This window comes from Psittacula echo (genome assembly GCF_963264785.1).
Source record: "Psittacula echo genome assembly, chromosome: 4".
NCBI classification, from domain to species: domain Eukaryota; kingdom Metazoa; phylum Chordata; class Aves; order Psittaciformes; family Psittacidae; genus Psittacula; species Psittacula echo.
The window spans coordinates 36,469,988-36,494,304 of NC_137738.1; the positions used below are offsets into that span (position 1 = coordinate 36,469,988).

At 40.0% G+C, this 24,317-nt stretch overlaps 1 protein-coding gene across 1 annotated transcript in view; it reads left to right on the plus strand.

Annotated features, from left to right (window-relative positions):
* PRKN (parkin RBR E3 ubiquitin protein ligase) overlaps positions 1–23,103 on the plus strand; it is a gene marked incomplete at both ends in the record, with an annotated part of 739,613 nt that extends 716,510 nt beyond the window's left edge. Inside the window, 3 exon segments of the mRNA XM_080615879.1 lie at positions 4,101–4,187; positions 18,976–19,093; positions 22,994–23,103. Coding sequence (XP_080472005.1) covers positions 4,101–4,187; positions 18,976–19,093; positions 22,994–23,103 — 315 coding nt within the window.
* Between the last annotated feature and the right edge of the window lie 1,214 nt (positions 23,104–24,317).

A 24,317-nucleotide genomic window follows, 5' to 3' on the forward strand; every position in this document is an offset into this window, starting at 1 on the left:
ATTAAGAAATCACCACCATAAGATATCAGTAAAAGGCTTTAGGGGGCTGGGTTCCAACTGATGTGTTTGGGGTCTGTGCAGCAGCATTGTCTCATCACTATCAGATGATGCAGTATGCATGCCTCACTGAGCCATGGTTATGTGTTGAAAGAAAGATAATTTTAACAGTAATATTTTATGAGCACTACAGGGAGATATTATCAGAGACAAAAGCACATCTTTCCTCACCTAATATCTTTAATCTGGATGTGAATGTCGGTTTTGGAAGATACACTTTGGCCAAAACATGTATAGTTTAGCTAATAGTAATAATTGTAGATGAAGATGTAGGTGAAGATTTCAACATGGACTGCAGAAGGCTGGTAAGAAATCTGGGTATGTGCTTCAGTTGTTAGCTCACACTGAAGTCCCTAGCAGTATACCCAGAGTGATGCAGATTAAACCTTGGCTATGGGTACCTCACAGCAACCTTGCCTTCATGCTGCTGTGTAGACACATGCAGGAAGGAGGTAAGGATGAAAAATAAAAAGAATATCTGATTTGAGGAGTAACTTTAAAATAACAGTAGGGAACTCAAACTGGAAGCTTTGTATATGGATTCAGAATGGGAGTATTGTATTGAAGTTGGAAGAAAGATAATTTTAACAGTAATATTTTATGAGCAGTATAGGGAGATAATATCAGAGACCAAAGAAGAGGCATTTGCAGTAGGCAAGAGGGAGAATGAGAGCTCTGGTGCTTAATCCAAGGGAAAGCAGATCTTTGAAATGCTGGGAAAAAGAAAATGACAAAATCTTGTTTCCCAAAGAACAGCATAGCATGTAAATGACAAACTTGTTTTCCTTTCATCCGAAACAAAAAAAATAAAGCTACATTCTGCTGCCACTTCCAAACTTAAAACACCATAAATAGGCCAGTCAGGAATAACTGAGTCTACAGCTTGGTTTCACTGTCCTCATTTTTTATTCAGCATCACTGTTAGTACTGCAGATCTGTGGGGGTTGAATTCCATATTGCTGACCAGAGTTTGATCTGATTTTACCTGTTGTTTGAGTGATCATAAAGATGGGAGGATTTTAAAAACATGATCTGAATCCTTGTTGAGGTTTTAAATACCTCCTATTCTAAGGTCACTTGGATTCAGGATTTCTGCTTGGGCCTGTAACATACATTTTTACAGATATTCAAAAGCCTGTAATAGCACACACCCAGGTTATATTAATTTCCAGTGCCTAAATCCCTTAAAAGCTTTGGGGATTTCCCTGCTAATCCTCTTTTTACTGCATAAACCTAGGAGGTAGGTTTGGGACCTTTGATATTTGTTCTTTGTGTTGCTTGTTTCCAACTGAAGAATATTTCAAGGGTAACAAAAGTAAGTACTAAATACACAAAGACATAGAAAGTGTATATGCTGTTCATATTATCAAAATAACCTGCCAGTCTTTTTTTTTTGTAAATGAAAGAAAGTGCAACTATTATTAGTAATTACACCACTTATAGTAATTTTAAACATTTACTAATATTAAATTTATGCAAAAGTCTTAAATCCTGACTGAACCACTTAAATCCTTTTTTTTCCAAGGGTAAAATAAGTGTATTAATATTAATAAAGCCACAAAACACAAGTTGACTGACAGCATTTTTGCAGTTGCTGTATTTTATTACTGAAACTTTATTATATTTTTTATATCAGAATGTAAAAAATGAATAAAACTACCACAAACTGCTCTTTGCTGTGACATGCCTTTTCTTCATGATGCATGTTTTGCCATAAAAAGAGAGTGCTTACTGTATTTCTGTTGGGAGTTGCCTATTTATTCTGACAAACCGATCAGCCTCCAGGGTGTTCTTTTGCCACAGAGCTGATTTTACATCTCATCCATTTTCTAATAATATGTGAAAAGAGTATCCTGTCTCACTCTCCCCCCAAAAAAACAGGCTTTCTTTCATTACAAGGACGTGGCAAGCTCACTCATGGACTTACTTGCAGGATATACCATTGTTAGTGAAAGGCCCAGTTATAGACTCATGCATGCTTCCAGGACAGCAGTCCTATAGGGAAAACATTGGTAATGTTGATCTTGCGGATTTTCCATTTTAAGGAAGGGCAAGTATAAAAAGTGGGCTCTATAATGAGAAAATGCATTTCACGTCTGTAAATAATATGGCATGAGTTTATGAATTTTATTATTATAATAAATAGCAATGTCACATAAACTACATTGTGAAGCAGATAGAATGTCTTTGCAAAATATATGCCTGGGAGGTGGTGTTCTTTCTTCATTATTTCCCCCTTTTCAGTGTTTATGGAATGTTTAAAATTGCACTTGCACAGGAAAAGTGAAAGAGACAGGAGTGCAGAAAGCAAGATGAGGCATTGTGTGATAAGGCAGTGATAAAGCAAGTGTACACAAAATCCTTTCAGCCAGATGTGTTCATAAGGAAATAAAATCACAAAGGAAACAGAAAATAGGGCACATAGTAGGAAATACAGTTAAACCTGGCCATAACCTTATTTGTTAAAGGATAACAAGTCTTTGAGATATATCCAGACAGTGAGTACCTCTCTTTACGTGTTTGAGCAGTGTTTAACATAGCTGGAACTTTTGACCACTAATGTAGTGCAAATTGTTGTATTCATATGATGCTCTTTTACAATAATGCAGCTTCTCATACAACATACCTTACAAAGGTGCTTCCCTTGTTACGCTGTTTTCTAACAAGCACAAGTGAATTAACAAATCAGTGTTACCTGAAGTAAAATAAAATGTTTTAAATCATTGACAAAATAGTGGAGAGAAGTGACAAGAGAGCAAATAAGTGATTAGGTTTGATATCTCTGGAAGTTAGAACACTAACTCCACCCCTCTGCTCCAAATTTCCTTGACTTTCTGAACAACAGAATCAGTCCTTTCAGACTTGCACAATGCTCCTTTTCATAAAAGGGCAGTTGCTTTAGCGTGACAGTGAAATATCATTTTCAGTGCTTCTTAGAAAAGTGACAGCTTGAAAGAGTTCAAAATGAAATTGCAACAGCTGGAATTTGTGGCAGACAAATGTTCTAGTGCCATGTCCCTGATATCCTTTATTCATTGTGCATGAATGCAGCTCTGTATCTAAAAATCAAGGCTGTTATATCAGTCTTGCTTATAACACCAGTCAGAATGGCTTACCGCTGAGAGATCTTTCAGAGTCTGGAGTTGCATCAAGACAGCATGGCTTTAAAACAGCATAAGAGAAACCCATTTTACATTATTGACTTCTTACCTGCAAGGACACAGAATTTAATGCAGCATTGATGGGTCAAAGATTTTGACACATGTCAAGACAGATATCTTCATTTTCGAGTTCAAAAAAAAGGCATCAATTTTGATACATATGAATCAGTTTAGGTGGCAGAGACAGATCAGACTGAGGTACGGACAATTGTTTTACTCATCTGCAGAAGACATTACTTTTCAATGAAGCCTTAGATAAAGAACCATGCAATTTAAGGAATATGAAACCAGAACAATTGCTAGAAATGAAGTGTCTACAAATAGTCACCTAAAACCTGTGTTAAGTAACCTATCATTGTGTTCCTCCTATGGATTTTTTTTTTTAAACCATTCTAAAAGAGTATAGGTACCATTTTCTGAAGAATGGTATTTCATACGACCTATATAAAGTCAAGTCAGCAATAGTTTTCCATAGAGAAATTATTTGATTCAGAAATATGAATAGACTGTTTCCATTAGCAAACACTATAAAGCAGAACTACTTGATTCAGCCAGCACCCTTTGTATAAACAGATTTCACTGTAGGAAAAACACACCCAAAAGTATCTAGTATGACTTTATGTCCCTAAATGGACCATGTAGCAAAATCTCATTTTTAATAATGGCATTTATGTTACTTCACCAGTGAAATGTATAAAAATAACAGCAAATTGTTGTGTTAATGATCAGTGTATAATAAGATGTACAATTAGGATGATTATGGGAATTTAATGGGATGAGAAGGGCAGGAGATCATCTGCTGGATGACTCTACGTGATTGTAACCTGCTGTCTATACCCCTAATGTGTTTTTATGACTTGCGTGCTTTGGTTTGTTTTCCAGTTTGTGTTCTGCCGTGAATGTAAAGAAGAATACCATGAAGGGGAATGCAGCTCTCTCCTCAGCCTGCAGGGAGCCATTGCCCAGAAGGTAGGGATCCCACAACTCCTGATCATTATCCCTGGCCCAGCTAGAGTGACATTCGTCAAATAGGTCCTAATTATAATCCTAAGTAAACACAATTATGTTCATGCTGAATTACTCCAGCCATAGGAGTTGCCAGATTGGCTTTGCAGTGGATTTTGGTCACTTTGATTGATAGGGTAGCTGAGTTCTTTCAGGAATACGCAGGCTCTGCCATCAGTTGATAGAAAAAAAGCTTTCCCAATGGGCTTTTGGGGTTGTCTCTATTCAATATGAATATGTTTGTGTTTCTGTAGCCTTGCTGCTTTTCAGCTTATTTTCAGTGCACCAGTCAGGAAATCATGAGGGTTTGGACTGAATAACTGGGGGTTTATTATATAGCCTATGCAGAAAATGCCGATAATTTATGTTTCAGCTTAGAGAAATAAAAAAATGGGTTGCCTAGGCTGGAAGCTGTTATATGATAATTACTCTAGGCTGCTCTATAATTTTGTAGCTTTTGTAGCTATTGCAGCTATAGACCTGGACAGGAAATAGATTTTCTCTTCTGGCATTTCTCTTTGTTTGAGATTCAAGTTTCCCTGATCTCCATGGAAAATAAATCACAGTCTTTTCAGAGAGAGGGAGGGAGCAAAGAACAGAATGGGCTGCCCAGGGAAGTTGTGAATGCTCCATTCCTGGCGGTGTTTAAGGCCAGGTTGGATGAGACCTTGGGTGGCATGGTTTAGTGTGGGGTGTCCCTGCCCATGGCAGGGGGGTTGGAACTAGATGATCTCAAGGTCCTTTCCAACCCTAACTATTCTATGATTCTGTGATTCTATGCCCAGGATATACTCCTAGGAAGCAGAAAACTGATGTCTGGTATATTTGATGCTAAGAGGAAACTCAAATCCTGAGACCCCACATAGTCCAGTGTGGCAGATACAGGCTTGCGGGCAGGTGCTGATGGACTTGCATCTAGCCAGCTCTCAGCAAGGCATGTCCAGCTCCTGTCAGTGCCTGCAGGCAGGCTCTATCTGAGGCAGGCTTTTGAGGTCTCTCACTCTTTGACCACAGAGACTGGGGAAGGAGCTGGAGGCCTGTTGGAAATCTTTGCTGTGTGCTACCATGGGACAGTTCGTTTGCCATACTTTGGAGACACTGCACTAGGCTATGAGCTATGTAGAGATTCTTCTCTTTACCTTTTCTTAGTGAAGCTCTTCTAATATATAAAAACAATTAGCACTCATTGAGGCAGAATTAAACAGCCTGTATCCTAGTAGTCAGGCTATCTACCTCTGCTGCCCTGAAATGTATACTGTATGAGACCCAAAATCCATCTACTTTTCCAGCCTTTTGTGACCTGTTATATAGATTTGGTATTTTATGTTTAGCAGCTATGAGCAAATTTTTATTCCATGAATTTGTGCAAACCCCTTTTTTGAAGCCATATATATACAAGGAGATTTGCAGCTTAACTAGCCTCTCTAAAGAACAATCTCCTTTTGTTTGCAGTAGACTTTGAACAGTCTTCCTGCTCCTATTCACGTTTATGTAAAAACAACTTCAACAGAGACATTGAGAGATGCTTGAAGTACCCAAAAGCCTAGTAAAGTAAGAGACAAAGGCTCCGTGCCTTGCCTGAACTAAATAAAGCTAGAATTTGAATACATCTCAACACGAACAGTGAGCTCTATTTATGCCTAAAGTTTTGCCTGGAGTACTGAAAGCCATCATGGAACCTTGCAAATAAGTTCAATGCTGTTGGCTTTGTGGATATTAGTTTGTATGATTTCCATGCTCTAGAGCAGAGATGTAAGTGTGCCAGGAAAAATTAGAATACCATAGGAAGAAGTGGTTTATTTTAAATATTTGCATATTGCCTTAGCTTCTCCTGAAGCTTGGAGTATTGTGTGCAGTTCTGGTGTCCTCAACATAAAAAGGACATGGAACTCTTGGAACAAGTCCAGAGGAGGGCCACAAGGATGATCAGGGGACTGGAGCACCTCCTGTATGAAGACAGGCTGAGAAAGTTGGGGCTGTTCAGCCTAGAGAAGAGAAGGCTGTGTGGAGACCTCATAGCAGCCTTCCAGTATCTGAAGGGGGCCTACAAGGATGCTGGAGAAGGACTCTTCACTAGGGACTGTAGTGACAGGACAAGAGGTAACGGTTTAAAACTGAAACAGGGGAAGTTTAGATTGGATATAAGGAAGAAATTCTTTACTGTGAGGGTGGTGAGGCACTGGAATGGGTTGCCGAGGGAGGTTGTGAATGCTCCATCCTTGGCGGTGTTCAAGGCCAGGTTGGACAGAGCCTTGGGTGGCATGGTTTAGTGTGGGGTGTCCCTGCCCATGGCAGGGGGGGTTGGAACTAGATGATCTTAAGGTTTTTCCGACCCTAACTATTCTATGATTCTATGAATGACAGTGGGAGCCCTTCATCCATTTGGTCCAGGATCTCAGCACATGAATTGCACCCTGTTAGATCCGTTGACTCAGGGAAGGTAACTGATTTTGCTGTTTAAGTGTAATGTTGACACCTTTGCTGATCCTGAAAAATTTCCTGTGCTTTCAAAGGAGCTGTTTCAGAAAAGCAAACTGATATCACCAGAATAAGTCTTGCAACCATGGAAGCCAGTTCCCCAGTATGAACAAGACCACAGAGTACGCAAAATTCATTCAGACTCCAACATAAGCTGAAGTTAAGGGATTTAGGTCAGCCTTCTTTTCCCAACTGAGAGCTGCACTAATTAAACTTCTCCACAAGATGGTGATGTGCCACTGAAAGAATGTTTTCCCTCACTTTCTGGAACCAGGAGAGCAAACTGAGATGTAGCTAAACCAAGGCAAGCATAAAGATTCATACAAATCATTCGTGGAGCATATATGGAAGGCAAGGCATGTGGGACTGTCTTCATCTCCCACTGGGATTCATTTAAACATTTATCCATCTGTGCTTGCAGCCTTTTTGTTCTGTTTGGCCCTCCCCTGATAGATGCATAACCCTGTGTGTCAGAGTTAACTTGCTGGTATTGCACTGCTTGTTGAGGCAGTGAGAACGATTGTTTTATCTTTGACCATCATCTGTTTCAAGGTAGGAATAACACACTTCCAGGGTTGTCTTCATCTCCTGCAGCTTGTCTCCTCTCCATATTCTTTCCATATCGTTTATTTTAGAAATAGATCTCATTGTTACAATTCCTGCCACTGCGATTTCAGGGTCAACAAGACACTCTGCCACCAAACTGTTCCTCTCCAAAACTGGTTCAGGATACATGGTTTCATGAAAATACTTTCTATGAGAAAAATGCAGGTTTTACTTTAGCCTCTAGCAGCTATAGTAGTGAAAGAACTTTCTGTTGTCTTCACATTTCTGCTAATGCCTGCATGTCTCTAACATTCCCAGTATGAGAGGAAACACTGTGGGCAGGTCAAGGCCTAAATCAGCATTATAGAGATGCATAGGGTGGAGCATTAGGGGTGTGAAAGCGCTGGAAGAAAAGACAAAAAGGAGTGGTGTTGTGGAGGATCTGGGTAGCCAGGAGCTGATGGCAACTTGGAGAGAGGGAAGAGCTGCGTTGCTGCTCAAAGCAGCCTGTGTGACTCGTTTGGGAAGTCTTGGAGCAGGAAATCCCTCAGAAAGAGAAAGAGAGCCTGATACAGAAGCATTCAAGTGTCCATGAAGGCCAAGAGCTGATGGAGTGGCTGTGACCTGTCAGAGTTACCATGGAAGCTCCAGAAAGAGGAAAAGGAAAAGAAAGGGAGTAAGCCTGTTAAGTGACATGGGACAATTATGAGGGTCTAGGAAGCAGGAATGGTGGTAGTGAAAGGGGCCTGAGCTTGGGCAGACATCAGAAGGACTAAGGAAAAAGCCTGAGGTCAAGAGTGGGGAGCAGAGCTGGTGGAATTGTGAAGGGAGGGAAGGCAGCAGGGAAGGGAAAATGGAGTCAGTTGGCAGGAGGAAGAAAGAGAGACAAGAGGGATAAAGCAGGTGCCACATGTGGTGCTTAAGGCTATTCAAAACCAAGGAGTTTGAACCTTATAATGGTGGGAAGCTAGAGAGTAATGCTTGCTGCCTGGGGCAGAAAAGGCAAACTCAGCAGCAGCCGTGCAAAGAGAAGCCTAGTTCTAAATACTAGCATATCATATTCTTTCAGGTCTATGCACAGATATTGCATGGTCCATTGGTGTGGGCAGAACATTCTCTTTCTATCAAAATGCCACCTTTTAGCTCTGAGAGGCCATTGAAAGTTCATCTTAAGCATTTACGTACTGCTGCAGGGCTGATTATAACCCTTCTTAGTGTGAAACTTGCATAATTTCAGGGAAAATAAAATGTTTCTGTGGCAACTCCAGCCAAGAAGCTTTCTTTTAAAATCACTGCAGCCTCTTGGAGCTGTTTGAAGTTTGGGATGAGAGAAGTAATCATATTTGATGGATTAAAAGGCACAGTGTTCATGATGGAATCAATGACACTAAAGGTTACTCCATCCAGATTTAGGGTTAGAAATAACCACATAGTCCCTGCTACGTACACCGCAAAACCAAGCTTCCTGGCCCCTTTTAACCTCACTCAGAGACAGTCTATGCTGGTGGGGAATCTAGCCATAAACCAGCTTCCTCTGTAAGTCCCCAGCTTAAAATTAGCCCACCTTTCCTAGCACAAAACCTTTCTAGACAGTTTGCTTTTTACCACAATATGTAATGCATCTTCTTGCTCAGCAGCAACTGGACAACAAAGGACCACAGTAGATTTGAGCACATACAGAGTAGCTCCCAGGACAGTTTTGGTGCTGAGCATGTTGATAAGACATCTGCAAGGTAAACCATAATAGCAATGACACTAATATAAAAGTAGTGCATATATAATAACTGACTACAATGTGGGGCACAGAGACAAATGTTTGGGAAAAAAAAAAAAAAAGACACAAACCAGATAAAATTGGTTATAAAAAGGTATGTTTTAGAGATGGTTCTATGGCAAAAATTCCCCAGGATGGTTTAGCTGCTGATTATCTTGTTCTGCCAAGCCACTGAGTGTGATTATAAAAGGGTAACAGCTTTTTAGCAAGTTTGCTTTTTCAGAGGTTGCTGTGAATTAAGTAAAGAGAATAAATTAAGCACCATGGTAGATTTCTATAGTACAGCCGTGCACAAATCTCTCCAATTACCCGCATTCAAAAGCTTGAACCTAAAAGAACATCTGTTGTCTAATTCATCATCCCACAAAACCAGTCTGGCAGTCTTTGGAGGACCAGGTGTAAATACAGTTCATCTCATTTGAACAAACTCCGCAATTAACCCTGGGACAGCAACAGCTGTAAATCTAAGCTAGATTAAACATCCATGGTGGCTGAAGTCTTAAAGCTTGCCCAGTGGTCTCTTCTGCTCCAGGCTCCAACCTAAGCTCCTTAAAAATACTCTCAGGCCATATCTAGTGCTAGTCCAAGCCTTAATTCCAGCTAGCTTTAGCAACCCTGGCCCTGAAAACTATGCAATCCAGCAAAATCCATCACTAAGCATGCAACTTTAGCTGCTGACGCAGCTGAAAATTGTAGCAGGTTTTTGTGACAGGTTATAGAACAGGTTTTCTGAATTTCTGCCATTTTATTACATTGAAAATCTCATTACCTGCTAAAGGTCTTCAGACCAGGTTCATTGTATATGCAAAGTAAAAGATTCATTGTTAGTCTTATAGAAGTCTTAGAAAGGTAATCGAAGAATATTTTTAATCCATTTACAATAATACTGGGACTTATAGTTCAATTTATATATAGTTAAAATAATGGATATGCAAACTTTCTGGTAACGTCCGTTTCTTTGGTGTTATGTTTAACCCTCCACTGCCCCTCTGGGTCCTAGGCTCAATTCAGTCTGGGATGGCCTGGCATAGTGAGGCCTTTACCAGGAAAAAAATAATGTTGATATTAATGTTTTATTTCCTTCTCACTGTATGATCTGCTCAGGGTCACTTTTATATGTAAACACACTCCTTCACTGTTCTGCAGGTTGACACTGTATCCAAATTTACTATCTATGGAATGTTCTGCCTAAGTCAGTTAGAACTGACTTGTTCTAAGTCAGTTATGTCTTTGTTCTGTTTGTTATCCCTGAGACTGTTTTTACTCATTTCTCAAGGCTGCTTTTGGGTAACTGACCACTGGAGTGTTGTTCATAGCACCAGGGCCTCTCATATTATCCTGTGCCTGTGCTTTCAAGGCCTCTGCTATCATCCCATGCCTTTACTCCTCTGCATGACTTTTTACTGTAGGGTCAGAGACAGTTCATTCTGCCCATAATACCTATATTTGTAGTTGCCATCTGTTAGTTACAAAAATACATGTAACATTGTTAAACCATGCAATTATAAAAATTATACAAGAGCAAAAGCAAAATAAGCAATAGTCACCTCATAATTAGATAACTGCTGTCACTTGCTAAACCAAATCTCTAGGCAGGACAAGACAAGTCCAGAGAAAGCCTGATGGATCCTTCTGTCGTGCTGGTTTGGCACAAAAGCTGTGGCCTCTTACAAGGAAGAGCGACAGCATTTTTACTAAGCCACGAAGCTACATGTTCTAAACCTTTGGTGTAATTTTATAGCTAGTGCTGTAAAATTTCAACTCCACTCCAAACCTGTGAGATGCTGCCTCTCCCAGCTGTAGCCCTAAGATGGAAGCCTTGGTCACCAAAATACCAAAACCTATGTCCAAACTTACCACCTTCAAATCAGACCTCAGCTGTTTGTTATTTGGGACCAAGTCCTTACAGTACTAATATAGCTAAAGCAGGATTCAGACAGTAACTTTGATTTTCTGCCACTGGACTGTAAAACATATCCAGAACCCCTATCAGCCTGGGAACCCATCAGACCAAACCAAAAGTAGTGCAATGCCTCAGCAGAATCAGCGCAGGCTGATCCTGTTCATCAGCACATGCCACTGGGGCCCTGACTGCAACCCTAACCATAGTTTATGGGCTCAAACCTAACTCAGTGATGAGCTTTCAGGCAAATGATCAGCTTTGAAGCAGATCTATTTGATCACTCCCCAGAAATGCTTTTTGCTACACAGATGCAGCATAAAAGCACACCCATGTGTGTGCACACATCCAGGAAAGCCTGTCACATCACCTGGCACGCTACTGAGTGCTTTTGTAATGTGTTCCTCTAAAGCTCCCAGCTCACTTGGGCTGCAGGTTAGCCTCCAGCCCATCTTTCCCTCCCATTGCCTCACGTACGCAGGTCTCGAAGTTGCCAGTAGGTGGTATAAAATATACAGTCATTACTTGCCAGGCTTCTTTATCCATCCACTAAACAGCATCTTGTCTAATCTCTTATGCCTGTAGATTTCCAGCAAGCATGCAGGGTCTCTATGTGGGTGGCAGTTTGCTGTAGTTATATAGCAGAACATACTGGCCCACTGTAAGAACAAGATATTTCAAAATTTTATTTTAATGTGGAATTCCCAAATAAAGATGCTTCCAAAATGTCCTTAGCTGAATTATTGTAATGCTAAGGCATGAAATATTTAGCTAACGCTTCAGTAAAATCTGTCTTGGTGCAGTGTATTTCTTACAATATTGCTGTGGAATTGAAATCTGTGCAATGCGTATATTAAATTGTAACAGAAAGCCATAATGCTGACAAAACTATGGAATTGCTATGCGTCCTCCGATTTACTGTATGAAGAAAGCAGCAAGCTCCTTTTTGGCTTGAACCTTCAGTGAAAAGTGAGTTGTTAGGGAAAACATGTATTATATTGGACTCCACAGTTACATGACCTTCTGAATCAGTTCATGGCTGTCAGTGTTTTGTATGTATGCTCTAAATATTGCAAATATCACTTTAAGAATTGTTCCTTCATTATTTCAGCAAACTTTCCTTACTGCTTTTAGAATATGGAAAACAGATGGTGAGGTATTGGAAATGGTGTACTACAGGCAAAAGCTAAAATGAGAAACACACAGCATTTGTATGGAAACTTCTTTCTCTACTAAGAACAGAGGTGAAATTAATCAAAATGATAAATAGTTAATGCTGACCACGAAAAACATTAATAATTTCTCTGCATTTTAGTGAAAGAAAAAGCTACTGAAGAGGTTCATCATATACAGCATCTTTCAATGAGTCCTCAGTCACAGTATGAAATATGGAACATCTATTATTAGACCATTGATTTTTTTTCCATCAGATAAATTCAAAAAGTTAAATGAAACATGGCTGTAAAAAAATAATGGCTCACCTAGCTTGATTTCTAAAGTGTCTTAAGCTGTTGTAAAAGAAAAGCTTGGGCATTTAGTAGCTAGTATATTCACAATGTCAAGGACAGGACATTTCAACCCACAGATGCCTAATTAAAGGAGCAAGAAAAATAACTATAACCAGGAAATGTCCTGTAAAATTAATCCCTCTGTTATAAATAAAGATGCACCAGAGGAAATCTGAGAATAGGTCTTAACTTTCTGTCTAATGAGAAAGAGATGGGAACTATAGAGAGAGAATTTTAGCTTTCCTGTTTTCTGCAGCAATAAAGTAAAAAGACTTGACAGTCTGCTTTTGTTTATGAGGTTAAGCTGACAGTCATTTGCAGCTTTTTTGCAACTTATGGGAGAAGGCACATCTTTACTCCACTCATGGAAAACAGTTATACAAGAATGACTTGTATTAGATTAGATTTTCTGCTGTAGAGCAGTGTAAGTTCAATATTCACAGCTACCTGAATTTAATTCATGGTGATATGAATGGCCCCAAGAGGCAGCGTGAGAATCTTGATGTACAGTGTCACCAAACCAGAGATCTCTGATTTTATTCTGTGGAAGTCTTTTTCATCTGTCTCAGACACAATACGATGTGTCTATCACTTTGATTTTAGCTACTTGCTGCCATCACAAAGTGACTTCTTTTTAATGGCAGAATTACCTAGGCACACCAGGCAAATTAGCTCAAACAAAGCTGCTTTGTGTGAATTTAACTGGATCCCTATGGCACTGACACTTCTATTTTCTTGGGAAACATTCCCATTGGTAGATATCATTCCTGTTCCTTATCTATAGCCATATTTAAGTGTTTTAATTAGCCCAAAGCTTTCTCTAGACTAGAACATTAGTCCCATAGCTATGTACACCTCTGTGAGATTTTGACTCCTATACAACTTCATTTAATTCAAAGTCCCTCCAGTTTATCAAGTGCCCTAGACATCTGCTATTTTTACCCCCCACAACTGAAGTAAAAGACACCACTAAACACAATAGGAGATTAATTCATGTGAACATGTTCACAAAACAGCCCAGTAGAAGCTGAGAAAACAAAAGAAATTCAAGTCTGACTGTCACCATCCCTCATAGATTAGGCTTCAACAGATGAAGCTGCTTTTGCTTAAAGCTCTAGCCCAAAATAATTAGTGGGCTGTGATAATCTAAATGTTATGGTGGGCTGAACATTGCTTTGTGTACAATGAATTATTCTTTGTTTTCCTTTCAAACACTTTCAAATATCCATAGTGATTCTCACATCCATGCTAGAAAATGAGTAATACGCTCTGTTTTGAGCCTTTCTAAAATTCTGTATTTCACATAAAGTCATCATTTTACACATTTCTTTTTTTCCTTTTTTTTAATCTTACTTTTCCAAAGAGAATTAACTTAAACCTGAGCATTTCTGATCAAAAGAATAGGTATTTCTGATGTAAAGGAAGCTGCACTAGGATGCATTTTTGAAATTATGCATGACTAGTTTTGCTTATCAGAAAGGAATTAAGCACCAAGAGCAAAGCAGCAGAAGTCCAGAAATTACATGTACTAAAGCTAAACACAGCATAATGTTAACAGCTTCATGTTCTATTCTGAATCAAGGGTCTTCAGTTTTCAGATATTTTCTATGCTAGGTAAAATACACATGATCATAAAAAGGTGGGTTTACATAACGCATTATATTGTGCAGTAGATATTGGATTTAAACATTATAGAATCATAGAATAGTTAGGGTTGGAAAGGACCTTAAGATCATCTAGTTCCAACCCCCCCTGCCATGGGCAGGGACACCCCACACTAAACCATGCCACCCAAGGCCTCATCCAACCTGGCCTTGAACACCGCCAGGGATGGAGCATTCACAACTTCCCTGGGCAGCCCATTCCAGTGCCTCACCACCCTCACAGTAAAGAATTTCTTCCTTATATCCAATCTAAACTTCCCCTGTTTCAGTTTTAACCCGTTACCTCTTGTCCTGTCACTACAGTTCCTGATGAACAGTCCATCCCCAGCATCCTTGTAGGCCCCCTTCAGATACTGGAAGGCTGCTATGAGGTCTCCATGCAGCCTTCTCTTCTCCAGGCTAAACAGCCCCAACTTTCTCAGCCTGTCTTCATATGGGAGGTGCTCCAGTCCCCTGATCATCCTCGTGTCTAATACTTCCAGAACAGAAGTTTTTCTATTATGTTTTTTATCTGAATGGTACTACTGCAAGGGTGGTGAGGCACTGGAATAGGTTGCCCAGGGAAGTTGTGAATGCTCCATCCTTGGCGGTGTTCAAGGCCAGGTTGGACAGAGCCTTGGGTGACGTGGTTTAGTGTGGGGTATCCCTGCCCATGGCAGGGGGGTTGGAACTAGATGATCTTAAGGTCCTTTCCAACCCTAACTATTCTATGATTCTATGATTCTACTTAGTAGCTGACTCTGAACACATACTTGGTTTACTTTATGTAGATCTACTGACAAGCTGTTGTGTCCCCTATTACCTGAATAAGATGATGCTTTAAGGACACTTTATTTCTATTTCAAGATGCTTTCTGTCTCTGTAAGACTCTTTCCAGTTGTCCTGGGTTCAGCAGTAGCAGTTATTTTTTCTCCTTCTTAGTAGCTGGTGCAGCGCTGTGGTTTTGACTTTCGGCCTGGGATTAATACTAATAAAGCTGATGTTTTTGGTTGCTGGTCAGAATGTTTACCTGACCAAGAACTTTGTGAGTCTCATGCTCTGCCAGGGAGGAGGAGAAGCCGGGATGAAGCAGAGACAGGACACCTGACCCAAACTAGCCAAAGAGGTATTCCATACCATAGCACGTCATGCCCAGGATGTAGAACTGAGAGTCCCCGGAAGGGCTGGAATGCTGCTGGGTGGGGGCGAGGTACCGGTCGGTGAGCGGTTGTATTCTCTTCCCTTGTTATTTCCTTTATCATTATTATTATTGGTGGTAGCAGCAGTGGTTTGTGTTATACCTTAGTTATTAAACTGTTCTTATCTCAACCCGTGGGAGTTGCATTCTTTCGATTCTCCTCCCCATCCCTCCAGGAGCGGAGGGAAGAAGGGTGGGGGGGAAGTGGACTTCGTGGTTCTGATTTACGGCCTGGGCTTAAACCACAACACCAGTACTGGCTGGTATTGATTAACTCCATAAAAAGCTTTTCATGTACATGTTCTTGTATTGCTGCATGGTGCTCAGCAGTCTCTGTGGTCTCTTTATCCCTGTTAACTTTTCCAAAGGACTAAGCATAGAAACAGAATAGAAGTAACTTTATGCACTTCAGTGTGACCTAGAGATAGCAAGACAGACTTTTTCCACTGTCTCACTCAAGGAATATTGCAGAGGGGATGTTGAATAACGCTTGCAACAGCTTTTACTGTAGCTTGCTGTTATTTTGGGGTATTCATTCCTGGTCATAATGTGCAGCATAGTTAAGCATTAAAAAAAAAAAATTCATAAAGTGGCATGGATGGAATCTAGTAGCTTTTCACTACTAGGGCAAACGTTTTGTAATAATTGAGGGACATGTTGTGTGGGGTCAGTATCACAGGTGATTAAAGTCTTCTCTCCTTGGCAAACAGACATGTGCATCTCTGAACTTCTTACCCAAGACCAGGAGGCCAAATAAACTGAGAGCCACCTCTGCTCGATAAACCTGCTCTATTACCTAGGCCATTGTCAAGGAAGAGACTAGATTTGCTATCTTAGGATGAAAGAATGTGATTTAAATAGATACTGGTAATGGAGAACAGCCATACACCTTTCCTTTATTGTTTGAGGAAAAAATGCAGATAGATGCATGTGTGCTTGCCATGATTTTATATGGAGAGCTAAATAAAGCACATGAACACTGGAGTCTCATACATCAGTATGGTGTGATTTTTTTACTGAATCAGGACTCCATCACTGTACTACTCTGCATTTGCTTCCTGTAGCAGGAAGTTTTTAACTTAGCATTCAGCAGCTTTGGGCTTAGGGGGAACGTTTCAGCTCTAATGGGCTGAAAACATCATGCTGCTGCATCTAGTTCATGCTAGAATTTTTGCAATAGAAAATATTGATATAATAATTGACTGCTCTTTCAGCAATTTGTTCTTTCTTGGTGAATTGCATACGAGTGCTTTGAAGTTGTTTATTTTAGTTCTTCCTAAGCTTTCCTAAGTTTGCATTTGTTTTCAGAACTAAAATCAAGTATCTTTATACAAATCAAATTAGCAATTTGGCATGTGAAATTTTGCCTCACTCTTATTTGCTATTAGGGCACAACAAAGACAAGAAGATGGAGAAAAAGTGTGTTTCCAAGTGCTGAACCACACAGTTTGGATTTGGACTATTTGGGAGAAATAGAGCCACTGTGAACCTCTTTTGGGTTGACTACAGAACCTAAAAATAGCTCTGGTCTCATATAGCTATTATTCTGAAAAGAACAGTAAAGTTTTATCACTGCTATAGTGATTTTCTTCTTGAACCATCTGTACGGATGTTAAGTAATTAACTCCCATTACGATGAGATTAAATTAATGTCATCTTCATTCTGTCACTGGGCAAACTGAGGCCCAGGTCAGGTGTTCTCTGCTCTCCCCATACTGTGTTCAGGACTCTCGGAGTTAGCTCAGATTGCTTACGAAAGTCATCCTTTAAGATCAAGGTGTTGCAAGATCAATACTAGATAATGTTCTTTGCTATTAGCCTGAGCTGCTTTTTCTGTTTCCCAGAACTTACTAATGCGATGTTGTATAGAGGTCATCCTTTTGCCAAACTGCTGAATAATCCAGCAGGGTGCAGAGTCGAGTTCCCTCTCCAGATGCAGAAAGACAAAAGTAAAAGTCACTTCTAAGGATACAGATCATAGAATCATAGAATAGTTAGGGTTGGAAAGGACCTTAAGATCATCTAGTTCCAACCCCTCTGCCATGGGCAGGGACACCCCACACTAAACCATGCCACTTTGTTCACTTTTGTCACCTCGACATCAAAAATAACAGCAAGTTGGAGAATATTAAGTGAGGAGCAACAAAAGGGATTCAAGGTCTGAGGAGATGGATGTTGGTAGTAAAATAAAAAAAAATAATACCATTGTTGAGCTTTTTTGATTAAAAACTCTTGGGGTTTTAGTTTTTGTGGGTTTGGTTTCTTGGTTTGGTTTGGTTTGGTTTGGGTTGGGTTTTTTTAATGCATCTTGCAATGGCCACCAGATGAGCTGGAAATGAGTTTCTGCAGATATTGCTCTTTGTTATTCCATTTTAACTACTCAGGTGACTTCAGCTAAGAAATAAAATCTAGCTCTTACTCACTGACACTGCAACAACTCACAGGTTTTATCTGAGTACAACCTGTACTAGCTGAGCAGGAATCAAGGAGTAATGGTTGTGCTGCACGTTTCAAAGCTGGGCCAGTTTTATTTTTCTGTCTTGATAGAAATAAATATATTTTAAAAATCCATGTAAATAAATATTTAAAGTGTATCCACATCACAGCCTACAAGTATGTTGAAGATATACACAAACAAGTTATGAGAATTTTTCCAAATGATGTAATTTAGTTTAAGTTCATTATTTTCCCACATGCTTGAAAAAAAACAAACCACATCATGAATGAAGAGAGCAGAACTTCAAGGCTGGAACCTACATACACTGTTTACAGCTACTATTCACATAGTTGCCAACCTTGTGTGAAATAAATGACCCAAGGCACTGCCATTTCCTTTGTCCTTGTACTATCATTTTGGGTAGGAAATTGCCAAGTAGGACACTTGTGTAGATTACGTAATTTTGTCCCAGTCATAAATAGGACAAACACAGGAGTCCCTTTTAAAACACTCTTCATGATGACTTTTTTCATCTGTGTCGTTCTACCTGGGGAGCTACTTGCTTTCATTGTTCACTAGGGTTGGGTGTTTTTACCTTTTCTCCAAATTTTTTGTGTTTCTTCTTTGTGCCTCTTAAGGCCTGGATTTATGTTTGAATGACATTTAGATCTCTGGAACAAAGGATTATGCTTTATTATGAAAAACAGTTTCCTTCCAGGGACCCCACCATTTTGTGTTACCAAGTGTTTCATTGCCTTGGTGTTTTGGTCTTCCTTGCAAGTAGGGCTTTAATTCCTGAAACAGAATCAAACCTATGGTGTTTAACATGTCACGCCTCAGCTGGGTTCATCTGACTCCTGGTTCTCTTTGCCTTCTGCTTTACCTGTCTTTGTGCATCTGCAGCATTGCTTGATGCCTTCTGGGTCCTCCTGCAAACCTTGCCTGCCACTCAGGGCAGGGAGCAGGGTGGAGGAAGCAGCCTGTGCTGCAGCTGGATGCAGGAAGGACCCCTGGGATGACACATGCTCCACCTGCTGCATCTCCTCCCACCATCCTGCAGCCCGGGATCTAACCCAATACACTGGGAGAAAAGAAGTTTGCATTTTGAAGCAAAGTTCTGCATCTCTCAAAAAGTCCAACCTACCTGGCCTTGCAATCACTCCCGTCTGTTTCTTGTGGATAAATAGTTATTGCTTCAATGTAGATATCGTGTCCCAGCACAGCCTTTCAGTGTTGTGCCCACAGGTGGTTTTTTTCTCTCTTTGCAGGGATATGTAGTTGATGAACATGCAGCCATGCAAGCTCGATGGGAAGAGGCATCTAGAGAAACAATCAAGAAGACAACTAAGCCATGCCCCAACTGCAATATTCCAGTAGAGAAAAATGGTAAATTTATTAGATATTTCATACTTAACTATCTTTTAAAATTCTTTTTATAATATCAATGTATGAATGTTCATATGTACACATGCACACTATTTTTCCAAGAGAATGCCTGTCACTTTAACTAAATTATCTTGAAATCACTAAATCTGAATCACTTAGTTCTAAAGCCACTAATTAAGCCTCACAAAATGTCCTGCTGTTTTATAGCTAAGGAAAATGAGGCATAGAGAGACACTGGATGTAGCATTCATATGACTGAATATTCAGCTAGTTGTCTAAATTTTTCATTGTCACTGTAAAAAATAGACATTTGTAGAGTAAAACTCATCTCACAATGAAACAGAACGCATGTCTAGTGTAGGCCATAAGAATTGCACCTAAAAGTGGGGTGTGAGAATTAGTCCTGCTGTGGAACTCTACACAGTATATAGCTGAATTTAGATGAGATTAATCTCAACCCAGTGATATGCCCATAGTAGAAGAGCAAGTTAGAGGAAGAAACATGAACTCTGACAAACTGGTTACACTAGTCAATACTTACCGTGTAGGAACATAAGTAATCTACTGGCACTTGGGTGGTTAAAATGGGGAAGAGGAACCCTAAAGGTTCATACTGTTCCAAAATTTAATTGTATTTATGCTAATTAAAATATACTCAAATTATTGCTTATATATAATAGAAGTATTAAGTATGAGGATGCTTCTCAGTTTTGTGGCATTTACTCAAATGGCATGCTGAAAACACCAAGTAAGACACTGTAAACTGCAAGGAGAGAACATTTCAAATAGTGATACCACAGTAATATTACTGAGGAAGAAATAGGACAAAATCCTGAAATCTAGGGTTTGACGAAACAAGAGAAGGCAGTTGGCAGATGGAAAGTGGGAGATTTCTTCAAGCACAAGAAGCAGAAGGAAAGAAAGCATGAATTCAGGAGTGGGAAGGTGAGACAAGATTTGGCAAAGTGTAGAGAGCAAGGTAGGCAGCAGAGGAGAGGTAACAGAGGGGTAGGTCAAAAAAATTATTTACAGACTTGTAAAACAGGCTGGAAAACAGAAGCTAAACTGGATTAGAAACAGACAAATAATAATCCTGAGTTTTCATACTTAACAGTTTGTGTGCAGCCAAATGAAAAGACTTATGGGCAGACTTGAGGCAGTACTTTACTTTCCCTTAGACTCTACTACAAAATCTTTACTGTTAAATTTCAGGAGGTTGTCACTTGTCACGAACAGGATATCCCTATTTGACACCATTTACACAACTCCCACTAATGTTTAGGGAAGTTGCTTGTAAAATCCCCAATGTATCAAAAAGGAAATAAAGGTCATTATACTTTTTATCTTCGAAAGAAAATATTTATTGAAAATGGATAATGAGCAGGAAAAGACCTTTGCTTGCTTATACCCTGATCCATGTCAGAACAATGACTCAATGCAAAATGTCAAAGCCACAACAGTTTCTACACAATGGAATCAGTCGATTGTGCTGCCATTTAGAGTGACCTTGACAGACTGGGAAATGGGCTGAGAGAAACTTCATGAAGTTCAATAAAGGGAAATGTACCAGTCCAGGTTAAGGGCCAAAGGGATGGAAAGCACCTGAGTGTCCTAGTGGACTGCATGTTGGACATGAGACAGCAACATGCCTTTGCAGCAAAGGTGGCCAGCAGCACCATGCAGGAAAAGCATGACCAGCAGCAGGTCAGGGAGACACATCTACAGTGGTGGATCCAGTTCTGGGCTTCCCTGTACACAGACTGGAGTGAGTCCAATGAAAGGTTACAAAGTCGAAAAAAGGACTGCAGAAATACCTGATGTGGGGAGCAAAGAAGACAGAGCCAAACTTTCCTCAGTGGTGCCCACTAAAAGGACAGAAGGCAATGGGCACAAACTGAAACACAGGAAATTTCACTTAAACATAAGAAAATGCTTTTACCGTGTGGGTGATTGAAGGCTGGAACAGATAGCCCAGAAAGTGTCTCCATTCTATGATATTTAAAACTCACTGCATGCAACCCTGATAACCCCACTTTTGTTGTCTCTGCTTTGAGCAGTGGGGTTTGGACTGCATGATCTCTGAAGTTACCTTTCCCACTTCAGTGATTCTGTGATCTTGCGAATTAAGGCGTGAAGCTTAAAAAGTGCAGTGCTTGCTTTCTTCTCTGGTCATGGGTACTGCACGTGCCACCTTCTAAGCTGACATTTGTAAGCTGAAAGGATCACCTCAGTTCTGCCTAAGTACAGCTGGTGGCAAGAGGCTGACAACTGTACACTGTCTGCCAGCAGTCCTCATTTGGGAGGAGTACACTGAGTCCACACAAGAGAGTAATTGCATCTTCACTCCCCAAATGCTTCTGTGAACACTATCTTTTATAAGGGACAGTGACGATGCCAATAACTTTTCTGTAATAGCCTATATTTCTCTATGTCAATAACTTTTCTATAATAGCCTGTATAGCTATAGGCATTGTAGAATACTTCAGTACGCCAATTAACATTTCTGTAGTAGCCAAAGTGAAAGAGTGAAACACTTTCCCACAGCCCCATTCCCACTCTGAGTGAGTTTAAACACCCATCCATGTCTCTCAGAGCTGTACTCACAGAGCTGTACTCACAGAGCTGTACTCACAAAGCTGTAGCCATGTTGCTTGAGGCACTCTCCACTCTGACTGCTGATCTCAGCTGCCATGTAGCAGAGAATAACATGATTTATGTAGCTTAGCAGGTAGAGCACATGTTTGACCACAAGGTACCCAGGGGTTTAGGTCCTGCGCGAGAACTGAGATGCATTTTACACAGTGATGGCTTAATACAAATCGTAAGAGAAGACTGGACGTAAACCTTAAGTAAAGCATGACATGGAGGCTGTCCATTTTTACACTTACATTTAAATAAGATTAAAATGTCTGGTGAATTGCATCTCTTACAAAAACATATAAAATAGTTAAATAGACCTTGTCATCACAGCTAGTTTTCTCTTTCTGTAAAATGAAGCAGGCAGGCCTATTTTAACAAACCAGTTCTTGTGTCTCCTGCTGTTTTTACCTTCTGAGAATCATTCTGGATTGGCATTTATAATAATGGTGGTATAAGGGTAGCAGGTCATACAGTAGGGAACAAGCACTCCCTATACCTCCTATCACCATCTGGAGTCAAACCAAGATGACATTTCAGCATTTCTTCATACTGTATGCTTTTCTTTCAGTTTGAATTAGACAAGACATTGTGTGGTAAGCAACATACTTTCCATTTGAAGTGTATTTCTGGAATGACCTTTGACAACGTTAATGTTTTATATATTACAAGGTAAACATTTGATCAAGGTTGTGAGCAGAGAGATTAAAGCTGCTCTGACAGTATGGGCAAGCAAGAAATTCAACGCACAGGAAACACACGATCAAAAGACTGCTTCAGATACTAAGATGGTCAAATCAACTTAAATTACTACTGTCATTTTGATATAATCAGAAGTCAGCCACCAAAGTCTGTATCTGCCGATTTACTCTCTGCAAATACCTAAGTTGTTGAATCCAATTTCAAAAAAGAATTGAATTTTGTTCATCTTCTGGCTCACAGCCGGACTAGGGTAGAGTATCCTTGAGGAGACACCTCCATGTCTGCTTTCAGAGGCCACAGATTGTCATCTCTTTTCGCTGACCCTAGCACAGTCATTTCTAATTTCCTCCTACTCCTGCAGTCCCTTAAGTGAGACCAACACTTTACACCCCAATATGAAATGGAGTAGCAAGTTTTAGAAAGCTTAGGAAAAATATTCTTCAGGTTTGTACTTCTCTTTTATTAAACATTCTACTTGGTTAATAAATGAGCACCTAAGAAAGTTGATTTTCACACTGATAATTCTCGATTAACATGTCTAATTCTGTTGCTGTTTTGCAGGTGGCTGTATGCACATGAAATGTCCTCGCCCTCAGTGTAGATTTGAGTGGTGCTGGAACTGTAGCCTGGAGTGGAACAGAACCTGCATGGGAGATCACTGGTTTGACTAGTGGTGCTGAGGCCAGCCTGTGTTGCTGCTAAAGCTTGTTTTCTTCAGGGCAAAATTCTGAACCCCTTGCTTAAACGAAATTCCCAGTGGTTTCAGGGTCACAGGGTTCAGAAGTTGGCCAAGTTTGTTGGTTTTTGCTTTCTTGCACATGCAATCATACCAAAATCACATTGAAGTTTTTAAATTCACTAAGTAAAAAGAGTAATTGTTTTAATGGACAAACTTGCTCATTGTAGTACAAAGAGGGGTAAATTACACCTTTCTGAACTTACACAGTCTATCGTGTGGAGAGCAGACAAGTTCCATTAGGAACTTTGCTTGACATTTATAGTTAGGAATCAACAACTCTTGCAAGAGAGAGCAGCCTGTATATGTGTGTGTGAGTGTGCATGTGTCAGCAGGGTTGGAGGATGTCCCCTGCATCAGCTGTTTTTTCTTTGACCACTCCTTTGCTCATTCAGCACAGTTTTTGATTTTGAGGCAGTATTTCTTAACAGTTCTTTTGGCACAGGAAAGACTGCAGCTCTTCAGTGTTTTCTCAGGGTTCCTTCCTAATTTTAACAGGGTTCCTTCTGTAGGGGTCTTGCTTTCTCTCTAGCTAAATTCTAACACAAAACATCCAGCTTTATGCAATATTTGTGTTTGTGTATTTCTAACACACCACACAAAACCTGCCTACATATTCAGTACAAACTTTGTTACCATTGGAAGATTAGCTAAGGATGGAGTTTCAGTTCTAACCATGACCGTCATTGCAGTGGTTCTGATTAAGTGTTGTGCTTAACAGCAGTACTTTGAACATGGCAAGGGGAGGCAGGACTTCTCAGGGTTTTTCTCTACCGTCATTCTCCAAGTAGAATATGGGTGTATTTCTGAAAATACATTCACAGCTAAAACACTGTGGGGCAGAAAGACATCTTTCATTTTACAATGTTAACACAGTAAATAAAGCTTACTAGCATTTCCAAGGCTGAACAATCTTGCTGTTTTGCATGCTTTACACACTGTCTATTCTGAAATGAAATGTGTACTGTCCATATCCAACATGCCATGTAGGGATTTGCACAATTCAGTTTTGAAAAAAAAACCAAACCCCACAATAAATGCAGTGGTCAAAATGTTAAACTTTATTTCCTTTTTCATTTGAATAAAAAGTGAGTACAAAGATGTTGGTCATGTATTTCATTGACTGATTCGAACTCCCAGCTAAGAAGC